Here is a 21948-nt window from a genome sequence, read left to right on the forward strand (position 1 = left end):
ACTAATGAGAGGCAATAACACAATATATACAATCGAAATAGGTCAACGCCCCAGCATAGAACACCCACAGATAATACTGGGATGTGCAGTTATTTTCGAACAAAGATGAAAGAACAATGATTTATACTCAGTAGGCAATACAGCTATAACCATTCAATACATCTAACATGTTAGATGGTCATATTGAAGGTAGTAAAAACTAAAAGAAAAATATAAGGACAAAGAATTCTTGTACGATATGATAATGGCAACAAAGGGTATCAATACTATGCACAATTAACATATAACTACAACAAGGACCACTGAGCAGAACCAAAAACAGAACACCTGAGCTTTTAAAAGCAAAATATAATGCCATGCATGCTAAGTTACATAGCAAGGTACCTGATCCATACATTGATCTTTACATGCATTACAGTAAAGTCCAGCAATGGAAAGTACATATATGCAGTTTTCATGCCACTTAACCTTCATGAATTTCATTAGCTAATAGCACAAGAAACAAAAGGGCTATATAGAATTCATATGCAACAGCATAAAATATAAAACATACCATCAACATGATCATAGTGATGATGAGTAACAAAGACCACTAACTTTCTTGGAAGTGTGGCTACGAGATCTGCTAGCTGATCACAGATGAAGTATTACAAAACAGGGAAGAAAAAATATAAGAAGGAGAAGTACAGTAAACATTCAGATATTAGGTAAAACGCAGGTCTTGTTGCTGCATGAACATAAGGAGTAATAATATTCCATAATCTGACTCTAATTTATGTAGAAATTAAACTATGTGACTACTATATAAAATTAGATAGTGTTTGAATTTCAATCATACATCTTATTTTCTTTTATCAACGATATAAGGGTTCTAATTTTTTATTTTTTATTTTGTAAATCGGATGCCAGGGAGGTATCGAACTCGAGTTGAAACTCGAAAAATGAAGAATATGTTGGTGCAACCAATTGTGGCAATGCAGAAACCCCACTATGGCACATATGACATAGGGACAGAAGGTAGCTTGAAGAGGAGCAGGGGTGGATCACTCTCTTCCAAGATCAAAAATACCACCTTGGCCAACCACTCTAAGGACACGGCTCTCACCTGCTTACTCGCAGAAGGAATCCACCAAAATGGAGGAGAGAGAATAGAGAGACGGCAAGAACAATTTCCATAAGAGAATTCTCACTAATTAATAATTCAAACATCTAGTATTATAAGAGGAACCCCGATGGAGGTATTTATAAGTAGTACGACGGGGATTCTTTTCTTCAACCTTCTAATATGGGATTTCACGTCCTATTCTAACTTGAAGAACCTTAACTACTAACTTCCCTAATAACATCAAAAGTTCTCAAAAAAAAAGTTCACAAAAATCAAAACTCTATAGAATTAACATCGAACTTTCCTAACTAAGAAAGAAAACAACTAATCATCAAAAATTATTTGACCACTGCATGTTAAGACCCACAACCCATACGGTCGGGATACCCGATCCGTGCAGCCAAAACTCGCAACCTATGTGACCTAGGTGCTTCGGCATCATACGCCTTGGTTGAAGAAGACTCGCCATCAAGTCTACATCTTCTTGGTCTTTTTGTAGCTTTTGGTATTATATTGAACCGACCTAGCTGCACACTAACCTTAACCCCTTCAGGAGGTTGAATGGAGCAAAAGTATGCCTCCACCTTGTTTGCTACATTCTTGACTTTGTTCCGGACTTGCTGAAATCCCCATAGAGCTGACATAGCAATTGATGGAACATGGAGTTCTGCTGAAGAATCAAATATTTCATCACATGGTGTTCCCACGGCAAATCACTCTGCCGCAAGATCGAGGTTGAGCACAAGAAGATGATATAATCCTCAAAGTATGATAAGAAGATGAGGTCCAGATCCAGTGCAACTACAGGATTGATAAAACTAACGCCAGGGTCAAAAGGAGTAGAGGAATATAGGAAGTAAAGCTCGAGGCCTTGCGACATGATGGGCTATCCGCAATCAACATGTTCCTTGGCGATGGTGGACATGGCAGAGGCAATCATAAATGGCATCCATGATGGGTGGGCTTTCTTGATGAGCCGATGTATTGTAGTTGTTCCAACATGAGTCATGTTGTGCTGCATCTTCAAGTTTAAACATTCGAAGCATAAGACAAATTTGGAGATACTAAAGGTTATTGGCCTGGAAGCACATAGCGACTTTCTTATCCTATCATGCTTGTGTCCAAAGATAGTTGACCCACAATGTCCTCAACATGACCCTTTGGCAGAAACCCATGGAGTGGAGGATCTAATAATTTAACAGTCACCGGACGTCCATCCATAACACGAAATATGCCTTCAAAGTAAGATCTCTGGTAGGGCAAGAGGAGATCTAATGCTTTGTGCCTCTATTCAAGATTGTCTATCATTATCATCTGTCTCACAGCCTTTATTCTTTCATCTGAAGCAAAGAACATGTGCTCTGTCTACACCAAAATAAAAGTAATTCCTTGGGCATGCCATGCGTCAACATCATCAGCAGTGAATACAACTCGACCAACAGCAGTCTCTGGTAATGCAGACAAGCCTATTACAATCTCTTCATCTTTGTATGTAGATGGGAGTCCTCTGACAGAATAGCAGACTGTCGGGAGTCCTCTGCACATTATGGGTAACCTTCCCGACACACGAGTATATGAAAAACTCTGCTTTTTGGTGGTATCTTCCAAAACCATGGAATGCTGGAGCTGGGGGCCCAGCAAACCATATTCCAACTTCCGCATATCACTGTTGAAGAAGTCAAGATGCTTCAAGACCATGAAATTGTTGATGATGGTCTTATCCACATCACTCTTTGTCAGGTTCCCGACTTTCAACATAGCTAGGGTGTGATGCCCATATTGTCGCATCATCTTTGACTCCTATCTTTGTTGCTGGTGAGGAATTTGTGGCCCTTGTGAAGTACACTTAGTATGAAAGATATTGGAGTGTAATCAATCTTCTTCATTAACTACTAAGGTCATATTCAGGCTGCAGCAAGCCATTAAAGCTTCATCTTGATCGGCATGCACTAGCTCTTTGTAACTGGGCCTTCCTAACCCCACTTGACTGGTTGATCTTCTTCCTCTTCTACACATGATTCTTCCTCCACAAAGTAATAGTCTGTCTATTTGGACAGGCGACCACAATATGCCCAAAACCTTGGTACTTGAAACACTAGCGATGGTTGGAGGCAATGGTATTGGAACAGCTGGGATTGCTTAGGACGCCCTTGTCCTTCTTCTGAGATGATTGGGAGGTGCTGGCCTTGAAGGGTGCTAAGGTTTTCGACACGGAGCTCCCCCGGTTGGATGCTTCATCTCTGCACCTTAGAAAGTGCAAATTACTTGTTCTTAGTCACTGCTTCTCAATCTTTGTTGTCAATCGATCACATTGTTCAGCATCCAATGGGTTTGGGGTTGCACGGCTTGCTCAATCCCAGACTTCAATCCCCTAAGATACCGTGCTATAGTTTGCTCTTTGGGCTCCTTGATGTCGCACATTATAAGAAATTGCTCGAATTTCATTGTGTACCATTCTGTGGTTATGTCATGTTGTTGAAGATTGTGAAGTTTAAAAAAATTATTCTGGTGATAATCTTCAGGAATTTATGCTTGAGTTCACATTGTTGCTTCAAATTTTCCCATCAAATTATGAATGCTTTTTGATCTTGATGACAACCAGCTTCATGCGTCGGAAACTTCGTTAAGCTTGAAGACTCGTTCGACAGTGTGGAGCCAATTAACAAACTCGTCAGGTTGCAAGCAACCTTCAATGTTGGGGATATCTATCTTGATGTCTAAGTTACAATGATTGAAATGTAGTCTTTGCTCATGTTGATGATGGTTATCTTCTGCACTCGATGAAGACACTTACTTCTTATAGAAAGGACTAAAATCTTCCACTTCTTCATTAGAATACTCGCCTTCATCATCAAAGGGCTCTCTGTCAGAGTCATAATTGGAACCTTGATGACATCGGCATTCACGTTGCTCTTGATGTTGTCGAAGTTACTGATGTTCTTGTCAAAGTTCTTGAAGCCAATAGCGCAGTTCATCTAATTCATTGTCATGCAAATCTCGTACATGTTTAATACCCTTTTCAACATTGCAATGATGATGAGGCATCCTGAACCTTTACTTTGAAACCAACTGATACCGGAGGTGTTGAACTTAGACTGAAAACTTAAAAAGAAAAAAGATATGTTAGTGCAATCAATTGTGGCAAAGTAGAAACCACACTACGGCATGTACGACACAGGGGTGGACAGTAGTTGGAAAAAGAGCATAGGCGGATCACTCTCTTCCACAACCAAAAATACCATCTTGGCTGACCACTCCAAGGATATAGTTCTCGTATGCTCATTCGCAAACCCTAGAAATCCACCAAAATGGAGAAGAGAGAATAGAGAGAAGGCAAGAACAATTCCCACAAGAGAATTCTCACTAATCGATAATTCAAGTATCCCAAGTATCTCTAGTATGATAACAAGACGAGCCCCAATGAGGATATTTATAAATAGTACAAAGGGACTCTTTTCTTCAACCTTCCAATGTGAGATTTCAAGTCCTATTCTAACTTGAAAAATCCTAACCACTAACTTTCCTATAACATCAAAAGTTCTCAAAAAAAAAATTCACAAAAATCAAAATTTTCTAGACTTAACTAACATCAAATTTTCCTAATTAAAACAAAAAAATAACTAATCATCAAAAACTAGTTAACCCATGCATACGGGACCCAAAATCCATACAGCCAGGATCCACAATCCATGTGGCCAAGACTCACGACCCATGCGGCCCAAGCACTCCAACATCAAAATCTTAATAGCTATTTACCCTAATTATAATTATACTTTAATATTGTAAAACATATTTTCTAATCTTAGTCCCGTTGAATTGGGTATGCTAATACGTAGCAAATTTCTTACAAACCTGTAACACTGCAACCATATCAAACTAACCTAATTAACCAGGTAACATAATATAGAACTTTCAGCTCTTTAGCCACTTCAACAAGACACTCCAGTTTTCCAAGAATTGTAACATAATCTGTATATGTTAGCTAAAATATTATAAATAATTGATAGCGAATGGCATGTAGGACTTATCGCATAAGACAGGTTAAATTCCTTTTAATATTTATATAAAGTAGATTGGTTCAGAATAATTTGAAATTTTCTGATCATCTTTATGTGGATGTTCAATGGTCTATATATTATAAATATTTTAAACTAAATAATTTCTTTTTTTTTTTTTGCATGGCTTTGTGTTGGCTTACTTTGAACATTGCTGCATCAAACATGCCTGATGACAACAATAGTTACATATTTATACAATAATACACAATGATGATCCATTTGTTATATATTTTGCTATCGTATATCAATTTACATTCTTACCCTTGGGATGAGAAGTTGAGAACAATTGATAGTTTTTCCCCAAAACCATGTTTAAAAAAGAGGGCTCTACCAAAATATTGGATATGATCAATAATCATTAAACAAATCAAAGGGTCTATACTAAGTTAAATACACTCTACAATTGATCCATTGTGGTGCTGCTTGAACACTCCTACAACATGACCATATGATGCTTCAATCCCTCTGTTCAACATATGTCACTTGCAAAGTGGTCTTCTTTTTTTTTTTCTCACTAAAGGATGCAAAGGGTCGCTTGCAAGAGGGAAAGGAGCCGTTGAAGAAGTCAAATTTTTAGGGAAAAGACCCTCAATAGGGGAAGAGGGTGACTAGAAGAAACATGAAACTACTTACAACAGAGTAAGGAAGAAAATTGAATGATGAGGTAGATCACATAAGAGGGAAGATGCTCAAAAAATATGAGACACACTATGCATAAGCATCACACAACTGTGGCATTATAGCTCTCAAGCTCAAGATTGTGTCACTAGAAGATATACACTGTGAAACAAGCAGAAAGCTTCATGTGCTCAAGGGAGAAAGCAATAACCTCACTAATATTTGACAAAACCAGCATAAAACATAGTTGTAAAGTTTTAGCTGTTATTAGAAGACTAATGGCAACTTTATCTAAATTATAACCAAAGCAAGAAGAATCATCTAGAAATACGACATATCTATTATTGCGTTATCAGCTTTGAAATTAAAAAGCAGAGAGCTCCATACAACAAAAAAACAAGATCATGAAGTGCAGAGAACGAAGGGCTAATGACACAACTTGTACATGGAGACAAATCAAAGATCGGGCACCACTACAAGCTAACAAACTAATCTTCAAACTAGATGCACACCCATAAATAACTATGCCACAAATCAAGAGAGACAAAATACAGATTAAGTATAGACAAAGTAGTAGATCTATCTGGTAAAGCCCTATAAAAATGTAAGCCAGTTCAAAAACACAACCTGTAATAGAATAAAATTCACAGAACAAACAAGATGGATGCAACATAATTACCTAATTGACCAAACATCTGGCAAACTGTGAATTGGTTCATCTCATGGTGCAGTTCAATCTAATATGGGATAACAAGCAAATTATGAATTTTATATAGATACTCAAATATTCAATCAAATCTCCTTGCCTTTCTTATTCTAAACCTTTTCAAAAAGTATACTTTATTATTTATCTAATATATATTGATGAATCTATTCCATCTTTTCAATGGATTTACTAAATCAAAATAAATATTGACATTAAACTACATAAGTGTATAGAACTAAGTTTTTCTCATCCTACCCCACTTGAACCCAATTCACCAACCAAGAGCAACTTGCAAATTATGAACCTGAGCTCGGACTGAGCAAATCATTGAAAGCTGGCATGGAACATTTTTTCAGTTTATGCAGGATCCTTTCACGATGATGTTTATTCAGTCTTCCAGGCTTTGCATATGAAAATACCACACAGTAGTGATGACTTCTCATGTTGTCTAAAATTGATAGATACTGAAGATTGATAGATTGAAGTTAAAGTTCAAATGCCCATACCTCACATGTAGTTGCGAACAGCATCCAGGATCCATCAGTAATGCATCTCCATAAGTAATAAAACTAGAATGTTCTGATTTATCAGTGACATTACTCGGTACCATGACAACTAGATTTGTTGTATGGAAGGGCTCTCTTGTTCTACTCTTCATTGGTACGAGCATGATACCTGGAGGGTACTCCTGATTAAAATAAAAATGTCTTCTCATGTCAAAGCTCTTCCAGTAATACTACTATGTGGAAATAGGATATATATGTACCCGATCAAACTCAAATTGAGCAAACAACAGAATAACATAAAGTATAAAAGCAAATAGCTTGGATACAATAATGGATATCTTCAGGTAGAGTCTCACCCTTCTTATGTCTCCCATAAGATCACACAGATTACACATTTATTTGCAGATAAAGAAGGGGAACTTCCATAATGTATCATAGCCGAACAGAACAGCTAAAGACCATATTATCATCCAAATGAAAAGGAAATATTGTCAGATGAATATTTTTAATATAACTGCCGTTGGAATATTAATAACAAAAAAATCAAGCACAGGCATGCCCAAAACCTTAGAAGAGTTAAACTAATGGCTTGACTCCACTGATGCTTAGCAAGCATGCCTTCAGGTAAATCATTTACTTATAATTCCATGGGCAGAATTATCCATATAACTAATTGCGAGTGGCTCCAATCAACATATAAGATTTCAAGTTTATAGACACTCAAAAAATAACAAAGCATGCATATCTGACAGAATGACTTGATTGGATTAGATAAAATTATCAAATGATCATAAACGTATGCTATATTAAATAAGGTAACAAGACATTTGTTTTGAGATGGCAAAAAGGTTATATTTAAAAAAAAAAATAGATGAACATCCTATACTAACTAATGAAACACAATCCTTGTAGATCAGAAATAAAATCTATAAAAGAGATAATAAAATGAATGTTCTAGTACATTTAGGATTATCGAACTTCCTTAACCCTTATAACAGAACATATTCAGGTGAAAATATATAGGACCTGGCAATGCAATGTAGATGTGGTCCTCAACCTTGATGTCTCAGCTGAATCAGGTAGAAGTCCAATAGCTACAAAAGGTCCTACACGATCAACACTTGCCTTCACTTCCAAAAGCAACTTTAAGGTGCTCTCCATAGACAACCACTTACATGACTCTGCACTTTCATATTAGAAAGAATTGTATAAATCTTCCTAGCAATAGACCTCATACATATTAGCATGAAATATGAATTAACTTCAATTAACAATTAATGATTAGTTGCCAACTGTACATCTATTTGAATTGGATGATCAATTACAATGGCTTCCAAGAGTATGTTAAATTTTTGTAAAGAAGCTGTAGTGAGAATGTTGGCAAAAAATAGGAACAACTCGCCACAAATGTTGTGTACATACTCTATCAATATAGCAGAACGCATGACAAGAACTGGAGTCTTGTATCAGTAATGCTTCTTGAAGCCAGAAGGACAAACTCATTACAAGCAGTACAACCTCAATGGTAAAGCTATAACACGATTCAAAAGTGCTAATGCTTTTGATCTTTGAATGCACAACAAAGCTTAGACAGTTTGACATGATGGTCAGTCTTTCACCCTAATACTCCATAGGCAGATAGAAGCATCTTGTTACTGAAGCCCACCCAAATACAGGTCTCCATATTCAAACACTTTTTTCCAAAGTGCCAGCATTGCTACCCTTTAAAATGCCAAACACATGATTTGCCCCATCACTTCATGAATAAAATGACATAGATATCGGTAAACTATATTTACATATGTAATCAGAACCATATTCATAAGCTTTGCTCTAACTATTTAAGGTTAGCTTTATGAATCCTCATTCACCAATCAGTCCTTTTCAAGGTCACCTCATTCACCAATCATTCCTATTCACATGTATAATAATATATTTAAACTATGATTGTATTGTTTGAACATGTATAAAAAAGGCATGGTTCATCTTGGATCACAACATCTTGCTAAGACTAACAGCCATATTCCTCAAATAGTTGCACGTATCTCGCTAATTGGTATAAAGATAAAGTCTGCTATAGCCGGGCAATTTCAAAAAAGAAAAATAAGAATTAGTTAAATAGTCATATGCCTCTATTGTTAGTATAAACATAAAATTTGCTCTAGGGCAAAATCAAAAGTTCTGTAAAAACAACCTTAAATTCTTTTCCATAAAATAGATGACTTCTATATATAATGATATATTAAAACTCTTAATAAAATATTTCTGATTTATTTGTAAGCACTTTTTAATAAATACCACTGTATCATCCTGGCTCACATGACAAAGTTGCTAGCTAAGATCCCCTTAATATTTGTTATTTTACAGTGATTGCATGCATTTGACATTTGTTGGTTAAAGTAATTTTATTTTAGGTAGACCTATAATCTTAACAAAGATAGTTATCAAAAAAGAAGATGGCATAAGATCCAAACATCTTGTTTCCAAAACTGACTGTCCCAAAATATTTTGGGAGCGTAATGTATGTATAAAAGGGAAAAAAAAATTCCCAAAACTGACTGTCCCACAATATGTTGGGGAGTAACGTATGTATAAAAGAAAAAAAAATCAGTTAGCATCTGCTAATAAGTATCCAGAGGTGATGGCTTCAAAACACAATCCACCCTCATATGCTTTCTTATCTTCAAGAAACTTGGAGTTGGATATTTGGGATGTTGTTCTTGGACTGGCCCATTAATGGGCTTCATCATGAACAGAACTGGACATGACTACTTCCTAAGCCAACCCAAACCTGGGCCCCACACAAGAACATCTGACTTAGATTTGACCGGCACAGAAAACCAGCCAATCTCTTCCTCTCTCAAGGCAGCTGGGTGAGGCAGCAGGGAGGAGAGATAATCTATGACTGGCTTGCTTTATCAACAGGCTAACAGACCATGGCAAAAAGTTACAAAAAAGTTTATCTTATGCACTATATTGTAAGATGGATTTCCAGCCACTATGAACAATTTATTAAATTTTGTTGCTACAGAGTTGTGATTCAATATGCACGCATCAATATCTATGTTAAAAGCTCAACTGACATCTTTAAACAGAAAATGCAGTTACCATTACACAAAAAAAAAAAAAAAAATGTTGTCAGTTATCACATCCATGCATGCTAACCTTGCAAAATTTCTCTTCAGATTCCAATCTCCCTAGGATGAAAATAGTGTCCACTCGAGGTTCTGGACCGAAATCAGCTTCTTCTACATACTTCAACAGTTGCCAACTTCCATGATTGGATTTACTAAACCTGCTTGCAACAGAACCTACATAAGCAACAGTATGAAGGCAATGTCAGTGGAAAAGAACATGAGAATGACTGTGAGGTTGCAGTGGTCTAGTTACTTCATTAAGTTCCCAATAACTTGTTGAATCAAACAAACTGATAAAGCATAACCTAGAATCTATATCTTTCAACATTTTTACCCATTCATTATAGAAAATCAAGTAAAACTGCAAGAGAAGATATAAAAATGAAACTTCAGAGGATCATTAAAATGTAAGTAATTTGAACCTGCTAGATTAGTTCGAAAAGGACTGTGTTTACCCACCTGAAAAAGATAAATATAAAAAAACCTTCTTCGAACTACAATACTTGTATAAATACTGGCAAAGAATTTTTGAGTTCTTGAGGAATGAACTATATCTACAGTAGTATATAACAAATAATATTAGTGTGGAATATTAAACAAGTAAATTAGCACAAGGAATTCAATTTTCCATTGGCATTCCAAAAACACATGTATATATTAAATGCATAGCATCTCCTGGTTGGTCTCATTTTTCAGGGTTGGTTAACATGGGGCAATGGATATTTTAATTATGTAGTCTATATGTATGATTTATTCATAATTCATGCATTCTTGAACTTTCTTGATGAATAGCATATATGTATGTATGTATGTATGTATGTATGTATATGCATGTAATTAATGTATGTATGTATAACGTGACTGAAAAGCTTGAAAGTGACTGAAAGTTATTCTGGAACTTTCTCGATGAGATATCCCAATAGCCCATCCAAGAAGAGCATGACTGACGAGATATACTGAATTAACACGCTATTGACTAACAAGTGCTAACTCCTACTGCTCCTGGATGTTTTAGGAAATCTATTCAATTACCAAACCCTAAGTCGACATCTTTTTAGGGAATTCCTAGAAGTAGGAGACAAGAGTGGATGAGCATAATAAAGCGTTAGATATTTCAAGTTCATATCTTGTGATGAGATCGTAACTCTGAAATTTTCTTGAAGCAATAGAAAAGAGAGGAAGAACGTCAAAAAGCATGAGAGACTTCACATACTCTCAATTTTCCATCTTTTTGTATCGTATCGACAAGGTGATTCCAACAGAGATAACAAATTAAAGCGCAATCCCCATAACCCAGTAGAAGAGAAGCGAATCACCTGATTTAGAGCAGAATAGACGTCGAATCGCCTCAAATCAAGCTTATCTGAGAGAGCATCGGCGCCTTCTATGAGAGGCTCGGTCCGGAACTTGCCCTCCAGAGGGTTCAGCGGGGCCGAAGGCAAGTCCCAGAGATCGGAGTCCACGAATTTCTGGTACTCCTCCTCCGGCTGCGGTGGCGGAGGAGACTGGCGGACCACTAGGAAGTCCTCGCCGGACGGCTTCTTGATCACGGCGGCGATCCGGAAAACGGCCATGGCGACGCGAGAAACGCAACCACTGCTGGTTCTCTTGTTATCAATCCGAAGATGAGCTGCGGGTGTCCGCTAGAGATGTGGGCGCCCCGAGAAATACGAACCTCGCCGGCTCCAGCCAACAACCCGTTACCGAAAAGGCGCACCACTTCATATTTAATACAGTTTATTTTATATTTTTCTATCAAAATATTTTTTTCCTCGTATTGCACCATAACATCAAGAGGATATTATAAAAAATTACATCACGTATAACATTTATTACATTTTATAAATAATTATATTTTATAAATAATTATCAAAATATTATAAAAATAATATAATATTATAATAATAATATAATATTTTATTATATTTTATGAATAATTATTAAAATATTATAAAAAATAATGACATCATAATAATGATATGATTTCATATTGCATCATATAAAAATTATCAAAATATTATATATTATTAAGATATCCTGTTGTATCATATAAATAATTATCAATATGTCATAAAAACTAACATCATAATAAATTATGATTCATATTGTATCCTATAACATTTTATACATAATTATAAAAGTGTTATAAAAATTAACAGGATAATATAATAATATTATAATATCCTATTACGTCTTTGACATCATTTACGTATATAAATAATTATTAAAATATTATAAAAAATAATAAATATTATAATAATATTATAGCATCCTATTGCATCATATGATATCTTGTGGTATCCTATAAACAACTATCGGAATGCTATAAAAAATAAAAAATATTATAATAATGGTATGACATCTTATTGCATCCTATGAAAAAAATAGCAGGACATCATAATATTACTCGAGATATTATAGCATTCAATAAAAAAAATATTTTGATCAAAAAATTTAGAAAAAAATTAAACTGTATTAAATATATTCTTTATTAACTAAGCTATATTAAATACATATTTTTTATTAATTAAGCTATGCGGTCCAATTGGATGAAGCAATATGCTTTTTCTCAGCCAAGATAGTGCACAGAGAATTTCTCTGGCCTCTGATAAGAGAAAAATAAAAATCGGCCCAGGCTGACCTCCCCTCACTCCTGGCCCGATCATAAAAAAAAAAAAAAAAAAAAAAATAGACGACTTTAACTTCAAAACTTTCATAAGAGAGCCCAAGTATCTCAATCTGACTCAAAGCCCAAATGGATATGATCTAGATCTAGTCCAAGTAGATCCGATCTGAGACTGGTCACTGGACCGAATCCAATGTTTGTACCTCTTGCACCAACTCATCTCTCAATTGACATTTAGCAATATCAATCTCATCAATATCATCACCAGGAGTGGCAGAGGCTGGGAATGGGGCTTTTGGGGCGGGGTCGCTTGGCATGGGATGGTGGATAGATAAGAAGGTAAGGGAGAAGGGGGGGGGGTGTGGCGTAAAATAAGGGAGAAGATGAACTAGCCACACCTCCACCTCTTCAATTCAGGTGCCACAAGAGAACCTGCCACGGGCACTCTTAAGGATTGGATTGAAGCTAATGCAATGCCAAGGGTAAGCACAAGGTTGCCCATGCTCTCCATCAGAAGCAAGGCAGGTTTGTTGTCACCACAGTGGGGCAAGTCTAGGCCAAAGGAGAAAGATTGACAGAGAAAGAGAGCTAGCACAACTAGGCTATTGAGGCAATGGCATAAGTTGTGTGGAGCAAAAGATGGGGCATGGAGAGGGGGACTAGGGAGGCAAGGGCCGAAGAGAGGCATGGATGGAAGGAGAGATTGTGAGATTTAAGGTTATCGGTTAGCCACTTAACATCTGAATTGGATTGGATCTATGGGCATATTTAGTTGGAGAGAGTTAGATTTTAGAATGAGAATAGAAATAAGTAATTCCGATTCTGGTTGTTTGATTAAAAGAAATTTTATTTCCATTCCGATTTTGAAGAGAATGAAAATATTCTAATCTTCCAAAATTCGATCTCTGCTCTCCTCTGGTATTAAAATCTATCCCAACCCTGATATGATTCTAGACACAAATCAAATATGCCGGATGGTATGACCATTCCAATTTTCATTCTAATCAATTTCAATTTTGATTTTATTTTTTTTGTCACGAACCAAATGCACCCTAAAAGTCTAGGTTTGTTAGCCAGCTAAGAATTTGGGTTAGATCAAACTCAATTTCAAACATCGAATAATCTGGGTTTGGATCAATTTAGGTTCAAACTCAAGCTTTGGCTTGGGACCAAGCTATATCAAGCATTGACCCAAATTGGCCAAAAATTTAATCGCACTCGTTCTTTAGCTCCAAGCCCAATATGAAGCCAACCTAGCCCAACGAGCCTTAGATCAATACGAGCCCATTTCCAACCCCAGTTGAGAGAAATGGTTCTTAATTTGATTGAGCTACGTTTCTCTTTAAGATCATTGAGATGAAGAATGCTAGCTCCCCACAATAGAATTACTTGTCTTTGGAAATGATGGAGGGGGATGGGGAGAATATTTTAGTAATAATTTACTCACCATTTTCATGGGTAGGAAATGGTGATATCATCAAACTAGCTGAGAAGAAACAAAATCAAGATCAGTGTAAACACTTGGGTCGGTGACTAGAGAAGGTAGCACTTTGTACTTCAAGCCGAGGATAGGGAATCGACCATGGGCCAATGTGGTGCACGGCATGGAACCTTGGCGAACATCCCACCAGGTCACAGATGAGATAAACCATCTCCAACAGCTTGTAAAACAAGGGAACAAGGGGAAATCGTCTCAGCCAGGCCTTCCTTGCTGCAAGTGAGTCTGAAGCTATACCCATTGACCATTGCAGGGTAAGCGCTTCATCTTCCGCTTCAAGTTGCCAAAAGATTATCAGAAGGCGATGTTGCCGAGAACTGGATGCCCATTCTAGCAATCACAACACCACCCCCCCCCCGCCCCCCAACCCTTTTTTTTTTTTTTTGTAAAATATTCTAGCAATTCTTGACCTACGAGGGGGTGCCAAACTTTTGTTTCTTGTGTGGCCGAGTTGGCGTATGAATCACGAGAGAGGGAACAAGGAGTAGACTCTTTGTCGAGCCCATGGAGATGTCACAAGGCGAGCGAGGCCATCCTCATGCCGCCGATTGAGAGAGCTCTGGGCGGGAAGCCAAAGGCCAGGCTGCTTAGATAACAATCATTCCATGCCTAAATTCACTATGCCAGCTCAAGCTTACAGAGCTTGGTTGCATAATTTATCATCTTCCATTACTACAGCCCGGAGACAACTAGCTTATATAAACCACATACAAGATGTGATCCCTCAAACAGTACAAACATTGTGGGAGTTTTAATGCAAAATCATATGTAAATTCTAGCTCAAATAAACCAAGGACTTTTAAATGGAGACTGTAATTTCTTTACACAGGCCCAAACAAATTTTATAAGCATAGAAAACATTAAAACATTTTATTACAAAACAAAATATACAGAACACGTCTAGGTGATTTTGGCAATTGTACATTACATATTTTGAAACAAAGATATTGCAGAGCCATGTATACTTAAATCCATCGCTGAAGTTGGAGATTCGACTTCCACCAGGAAAGACTGAAAAGAGGAGGCCCCAGACGCTCCACTCAGTATTTATATAAGATTTGATCAGGGCCATTCACGCGTGCAGTAAATCATGTAAAACACTGATAGGAGCTTCAAAATTAGAGATCTCAGCTCCCACATGCCATACACTCCTCTCGGTTATTCAAGGAGCAGACAACCTGTGCTTTTGCTTCTGCATCCTCATCCTCCACTGGCTTGGTGTTCTGCATTTCCTCCAATCATATTTTTTTATATCAGTATGCAGAAAAAAGAAAACCATGACAGTGAAGGTACATAACTGATCAAAAATACGAACAATAACAGTAGCACAAAGCATTTACCTTGAGAAGGGAAGTATCCACTGTAAATTTGATCGCATCAGCAGCAGCACGCGTACGCAAATAATACATCCCAGTTTTGAGACCCTTTTGTTAATTAAAAAAAAATCAAAATATCACAACTTGCATTTTCTCAAATGAATGACAGGCAAGCAGTGAAAGAAGTAAAACAGAAGACCACTAGTTAAAGTGAAAAACTAATGCAAGAAAACCTTGGACCAAGCATAGAAATGCAGGGAAGTTAATTTTCCAAAGTTGGGCTGGTCCATGTGAATGTTTAGGCTCTGGCTCTGATCAATATAACATCCACGATCAATAGCCATGTCAACCAGTGTCCTTTGCTTAATCTCCCATACAGTTCTGAAACATTACCACAATGCTAACATTAGATACTGTATTAAAGAAAAATGAAATAAGAAGCTCTCAGAATTAGACAGCAGATAGACAAATCCATACTTGTAAATCGCTTTCAGATGTTCTGGAATTTCTGGAATCCTGATGACCGAACCACCCTCATAAATAATCATGTTTTTGAGAGCCGGGGACCAGAGACCCATCTCAGTCAAGTCATGCAGTAGATGTTTATTCACCACAACAAATTCTCCACTGAATTTGAAGAAACAATAAACTGTGAGGACAAAAACACTTGCTTGAATGCTTAGCTACATTACTTAAAGCATCTGAAGCAGACCTCAGAACCCTGCGACTGTATATGTTAGATGTGTAGGGCTCAAAACACTCATTGTTGCCAAGAATCTGACTAGTGGAAGCAGTGGGCATGGGAGCTATAAGAAGGGAGTTTCTTAATCCATACTTAGAAATCATTTTTCTTAGAGCAGGCCAATCCCACCTGCCAGATGGGGTTACATTCCACATGTCAGGTTGAAGAAGTCCCTGCACATCAAAAGGGCCAAGATTATGCTTACTATCACAAATTTTACATTATAATAGTGTTTGAGCATCGTTTAAAAAAAAAAAAAAAAAAAACAAAACCCATCCTGTACATGTGTGCGTGCATGCATGCATGTGTGTCTCATATCATATCATATCTTTGCACGAGTTTCTTCACTTTCAATTTAATGCATGTCAGTGTTGCCTTACAGATACTACTGGTGGTTTTACTTTTGAAAGAATGGAGCATGATCAACAGGCACAATGTGAATCACCCATCCATTGGTCGTGATTGTTCGGTAGATGGACACCATCCATCTTCATATTTCAAATGTCAAAAGTACTCAAAAGGAAGCAATAGGAAAATCCTATCCAAAAATCATCAATTTTTCCAACTCTTTATATGGGCAACTAATCTAACAGTTTCAATTCCTCCCAATAGATAATTCAGTACTCATTTCAAAAATTAGTACCTAAAGAATTTTAAAGAATGGACCACAACAGGAATCTTTCTTTTCTGATCCCTAGCCAGTAGGCCATATAGGGATGCATTTCTTTCTCAATAACCATTGATGTGCAGGGGCTGAACTCCTAGTAAGAAGCTCTCACAAGATAAAATGAATTTCACAGGAACAAAAGCAAAACTACAATACACAAATATTTAAGATATCCAGAAGGATACACAAACCTTACTGACAGGGCTTCCTTGATATGTCTCATAGGTTCCTTCTTTTACAGCAATCTCAGAAGAAGCTTTCAAGGCATGGTAATACATAGTCTCAAATATGTCCTTGTTTAGCTGCTGAGCCTGCAAAAACGATTACAATAGTAGATGGGTAACTCAAACACTTCAAAAGATGGTACCAGAAAAAAAATCTCTTATGGCTTGTAAACACCTCTGGAGAATCAAATGGCATGCCCAGTAAGATGAAAGTATCTGCCAAGCCTTGGACTCCTATGCCAATTGGTCTGTGCAGTAGATTTGACCTCTTTGCAGTTTCAACTGGGTAATAATTAACATCTATTATTTTGTTGAGGTTTGCTGTAACTATCTCAATAACCTGTTAAATTAAGAACAGAAAAATTTGAGAATAGTAATAATAAATAGTGTGAAATATTCCATCCTATGAAAAACAAGCAATTGAAGCACACCTCAGCTAGCTTGTCAAAGTCAAAATATCTGTTCTTTGATCCACTGCTGCCAACCAGCTTGGATGGCTGTGACTCTATAGGAACCCCCTGAAGGAGATAAAAGCCAGCAATGTTAGCATATCCTTTGTCATGGAAGCATATAAATTGAATTTACAAGTTATGATCCACAGGGTATACCTTCTCTCTGACAAACCGCGGTAAAGCAATTGATGCCAAATTGCACACAGCAGTTTCAGTAGGACTTGTGAACTCTATTATCTCAGTACATAAGTTTGAAGACTTGATAGTCCCCAGATTTTGTTGATTACTTTTTCTATTGCAAGTATCCTGTGGACATATAAAAAGTTATGCACAGCCCAGCAAAATAATTGATATGACAAAAACTGATATTCTTAGTACAATACCTTGAAAAGCATATATGGTGTTCCAGTTTCTATCTGGGCCTTCAGAATTTCAAACCATAGGTTCTGAGCTATAACAACTTTCTTCGCCTTGTCCTAGAGTTTTAAAGAAAAAATCAGTGAATGCCAGTTCAATTAAAAGTCATTCTAATTTAAAATTTGAAAACCAGGATCACCTCTCTTTCATATTTCATGTATAGCTTTTCAAAATCTTCACCCCAACAGTCAGCCAATCCTGGAGCTTCATTAGGGCAAAACAGTGACCACTGTCCATTATTTTGGACCCTCTCCATGAAGAGATCAGGAATCCAGAGCGCATAAAAAAGATCTCGTGCCCTATGTTCTTCCTGTAAACACCTAGAAACTAAGACTCATACTGCAATGATAAATTTATCATGGGTAGGAACATATGGTTCATTGTTGGAAATAATTGCCTGAGAATACTATTAAATCATATGCATGGAGACTTAACATTACATATCCTGTGTATTTCTTGTACTAGCATATATCTTTTATTAAATTGTCTACTAGACTTATGACAGCATACTTAAATAAACAACATGAAATGCATATCTTGACTAATCCCCATTTGATCATATGTTACCATTACATCCTGATTTTATAAAGTCACATCCCTACTTATAGTCATGGTTCGAGGGAGGTCAATAAAATTAGGTAACATCAAGTAAAAATTAAATAATATCTTATTGCTACCTTATGTCAGGCTAGCATTGACTGAAATTTCATCAACTGAAAATCTTGTATGCTGAAAAACCAGAGCAAGTCAATAAAGTAACTAAATCAGTTTGTCATCCCCACTAGAGCCAAACAGAACATGAGGCAGAATACATCTCCAAATAACTATGCATAAAGATGTGATTGAACTACATCACTCCAGAGCTTGAGAAGCTAAAGATGATACCTTTCCATGATTCTTTCGAAGATCAAGGAACTCAAAAATATCTGCATGCCAAGGCTCCAAATACACAGCAAATGCACCTAAAAAAATATTTTTGCAGTCAACAACCATATGCCTTACTTATATTAAAGAAAGCAAAAGAAGTTAACATGATTAACATACCCTTTCTCTTGCCTCCCCCTTGATCAACATAACGAGCAGTATCATTAAACACCCGCAGCATTGGAACAATGCCATTAGAAGTTCCATTTGTCCCACGAATATAACTGCCTGTGGCACGTATATTATGAACTGAAACACCAATTCCTCCAGCAGACTTGCTTATGACAGCACATTCCTTCAAAGTGTCATATATTCCCTCAATACTATCATCTTTCATGCAGATAAGGAAGCAGCTGCTTAACTGGCACAACCCCATAAAATAAACAAGCAAATAAGTTTTTTTTTTTTTTTTCCGAACAATTTTTGAGAATTTTTAAAGAGTTCAGGAGATGGTACTTGAGGCCTTGGAGTGCCTGCGTTAAATAATGTTGGAGAAGCATGAGTGAACCAGCGTTGAGACATCAAATGATATGTTCTGAGAACAGAATCAATATCATTCTTGTGGATTCCAACAGCAACTCTCATCAGCATGTGTTGTGGCCTTTCTACTACTTTTCCAGAAACTTTCAAGAGGTAAGATCTCTCGAGAGTCTTAAAACCAAAGTAGTCATAATCAAAGTCCCTATCATAAATTATCTCACTGTCCAAGCGAGAAGCATTCTGAAATACATACAATTGGAACAAATTATACAAGGACTGATGGTTATATCATCATACCACATTTTAACTTGTACGAAGACCATGCAGACAGATGATAACTTACCAAAATAAGTAAACAAATCTGAGGAGAATTCATGTAGTGAATGTCCTATCTTAGTAGGGTAACAAGAATACAAGATAATTAAATACAATTAGAAAAGCACAGCAGGCACCACATATTAAAAGAACACATTTTGCACAGCCATAATCGTTACCATCAAAAAATTTTCAGCTATTCAGGTTGCAAATTAAGATTGATTTCGTAATTAAGATTCATTTTAGGACTAAGAGCCAGACGTCCAAAAATTGCACAGAATACGATAAAGAATAAAATAAGGTCCTTTTTTTTTTTATGTTATCATGGTGAATCCAGTCTCAGACATGACAAATTACATCATAAATCACGGAGATATTTTTTTGGGTTGTGTGTGTATGTGTGTGAATGGGGGCGGAGCTATCATGTACCATTCAGATATAGACTCCATAAACCCTCATGAATATGAAAGTGAAGATGCAAAAAATAAGAGTCCAAAATTACTTTGATGGGCTAACGATGATGAACATTTAAGAATATGTTTAACAAACACTGGATTGGATTGGATTGGATGTACAACAATCTTATGTTTCCTTTCTGTGGTGAATAAGGTTTTAACATCATTACTGTTAGAAAGCAATCTGACAGCACACAGAAATGAGTTGTAGAGAACTCCAATTATCTTACATATGCTTAAACAAAGACTAGCAAGATCAGATCACCTTCATAATTATCTCATAGACATCGTCCGCAATCAAAGGGGCCTTCTGTCCAGATCTCTCATTAAAATGGTTATACATATCCTTGATCCTGTGACCATGACCATCAATTCATAAGCCAGAAACCAGAGATATAAACTTATGAATGCACAATTACCAAATCTAAATATCCAAAGTAAGAAATACAAAATAGGAAAAAAAAAAAAGGTAAAACAGGCATCTTACGTCTCCGAGAATGACTTCTTCGTGTTCTTATGCAAATTTGAGACCGCAATCCTGGCTGCAAGCTATAATAAGAAAGAGAAGCATAAGATCAACCCCCCAAAAAAACATCATTTTGTTTTTCAAATAAGCGATCAAGATCGAAAGGGAAAGGGAGGAAGGACCGAGGCATAGTCAGGATGGTTTGCCGTCATGGCGGCAGCGGTCTCAGCAGCAAGCTCATCGAGCTGGCTGGTGGTGACGCCCTTGTAGACCCCGGCGCAGACCTTCTGGGCCAGGAGAACTGGGTCGCAGTGCTCCTGGCTCAGCCCATAGCTCAGCTTCTTCAGCCTGGCCGTGATCTTGTCGAAGTGGACCGACTCCTGCCGGCCGTCTCTCTTCACGACATACATCCCGGAATTGGAAGAAAGAGAAGACGAAGGATTCCTCTGGGTGGGGAATTTCTTCGAACGGACGGAGGGAGAAAGGGGTAAGCAGAGCAGCGAGGAGGCGATGGGAGGATAGTGAGAGGGTTCTCGAGGTTTTAAGGTGATCGGGGGTCTGGGGTTTGGAGTTACTGCCTGCCAACTTGGGGTTTCGAAATCCTTTGGCGCGGGCGCGGGGTTGCACCATCACTTGGTGTGAGTGAATTTGGAGAAATCGCTTCAAACTTTTCCCGCGCGTTTTGTGGGGAGAAATCGCTTCAAACCGGATATGACAGCCTCAAACGGGTACTTTGATGGGGCGAAATTCTTTCTGTAGCGCCGACGGTGCAGAAAATCTGACTTGGAGTGCACGAATTTATCCGGTTGACCCATGTTATCATTTTTCAAAATATATTTAATATTTATCGATCAAATTTTATTTAAAATTTTTATATAATAAAAATATTTTTATTTTTTAAAAAATAATAATATTCTATATGATATTTATAATTATAATATTTATAGATGTCATAATTTTTTTTAAAAAATAAAAATATTTTCATCGTTCCAAATTTTTAAATAAAAATATCGATCTAGATATTAAATATATATTAAAAAATAATTGAATAAAAATATTTTTTTCATATTTTATATTTATATTATGATTTTTTTGGATTATATACACCGCAAAATATCATAATTTTTTTCAAAAATAAAAATATTTTTATCTTATAAAATTTTTAAATAAAAAAATTGATCATTAAATATATATTAAAAAATAATAATTATATAGATAAATAGAATAAGATAATAT

The 21948-nt window shown here is 36.7% G+C and overlaps 2 protein-coding genes across 3 annotated transcripts; both read right to left on the bottom strand.

Annotated features, from left to right (window-relative positions):
* Window positions 1-3200: 3200 nt before the first annotated feature.
* Window positions 3201-11704, bottom strand: LOC105048409 (uncharacterized). Its single transcript, XM_073261010.1, has 6 exons — window positions 11344-11704; window positions 10250-10304; window positions 9785-9906; window positions 8020-8174; window positions 6994-7175; window positions 3201-3345 (listed from the first exon to the last, which is right to left on the bottom strand). The coding sequence occupies exons 1-6, from the start codon at window positions 11702-11704 to the stop codon at window positions 3201-3203; spliced, it is 1020 nt and encodes a 339-aa protein (XP_073117111.1).
* A 3462-nt stretch (window positions 11705-15166) lies between these two features.
* LOC105048410 (ribonucleoside-diphosphate reductase large subunit) lies at window positions 15167-21377 on the bottom strand. Of its 2 annotated transcripts, none has more exons than XM_010927709.4 (17): window positions 20895-21377; window positions 20734-20795; window positions 20512-20599; window positions 19453-19716; window positions 19117-19357; window positions 18958-19034; window positions 18212-18382; window positions 18039-18131; window positions 17812-17961; window positions 17635-17721; window positions 17379-17543; window positions 17171-17290; window positions 16283-16485; window positions 16048-16197; window positions 15804-15951; window positions 15595-15678; window positions 15167-15477 (listed from the first exon to the last, which is right to left on the bottom strand). In XM_010927709.4, the coding sequence occupies exons 1-17, from the start codon at window positions 21120-21122 to the stop codon at window positions 15382-15384; spliced, it is 2427 nt and encodes an 808-aa protein (XP_010926011.1). In that variant the 5' UTR covers window positions 21123-21377; the 3' UTR covers window positions 15167-15381. The 2 variants fall into 2 exon arrangements, with proteins under 2 accessions (XP_010926011.1, XP_010926010.1); XM_010927708.4 differs by having other exon boundaries at window positions 15175-15486.
* Between the last annotated feature and the right edge of the window lie 571 nt (window positions 21378-21948).

This window comes from Elaeis guineensis, chromosome 7, assembly GCF_000442705.2.
Source record: "Elaeis guineensis isolate ETL-2024a chromosome 7, EG11, whole genome shotgun sequence".
Taxonomy (NCBI): Eukaryota; Viridiplantae; Streptophyta; class Magnoliopsida; order Arecales; family Arecaceae; genus Elaeis; species Elaeis guineensis.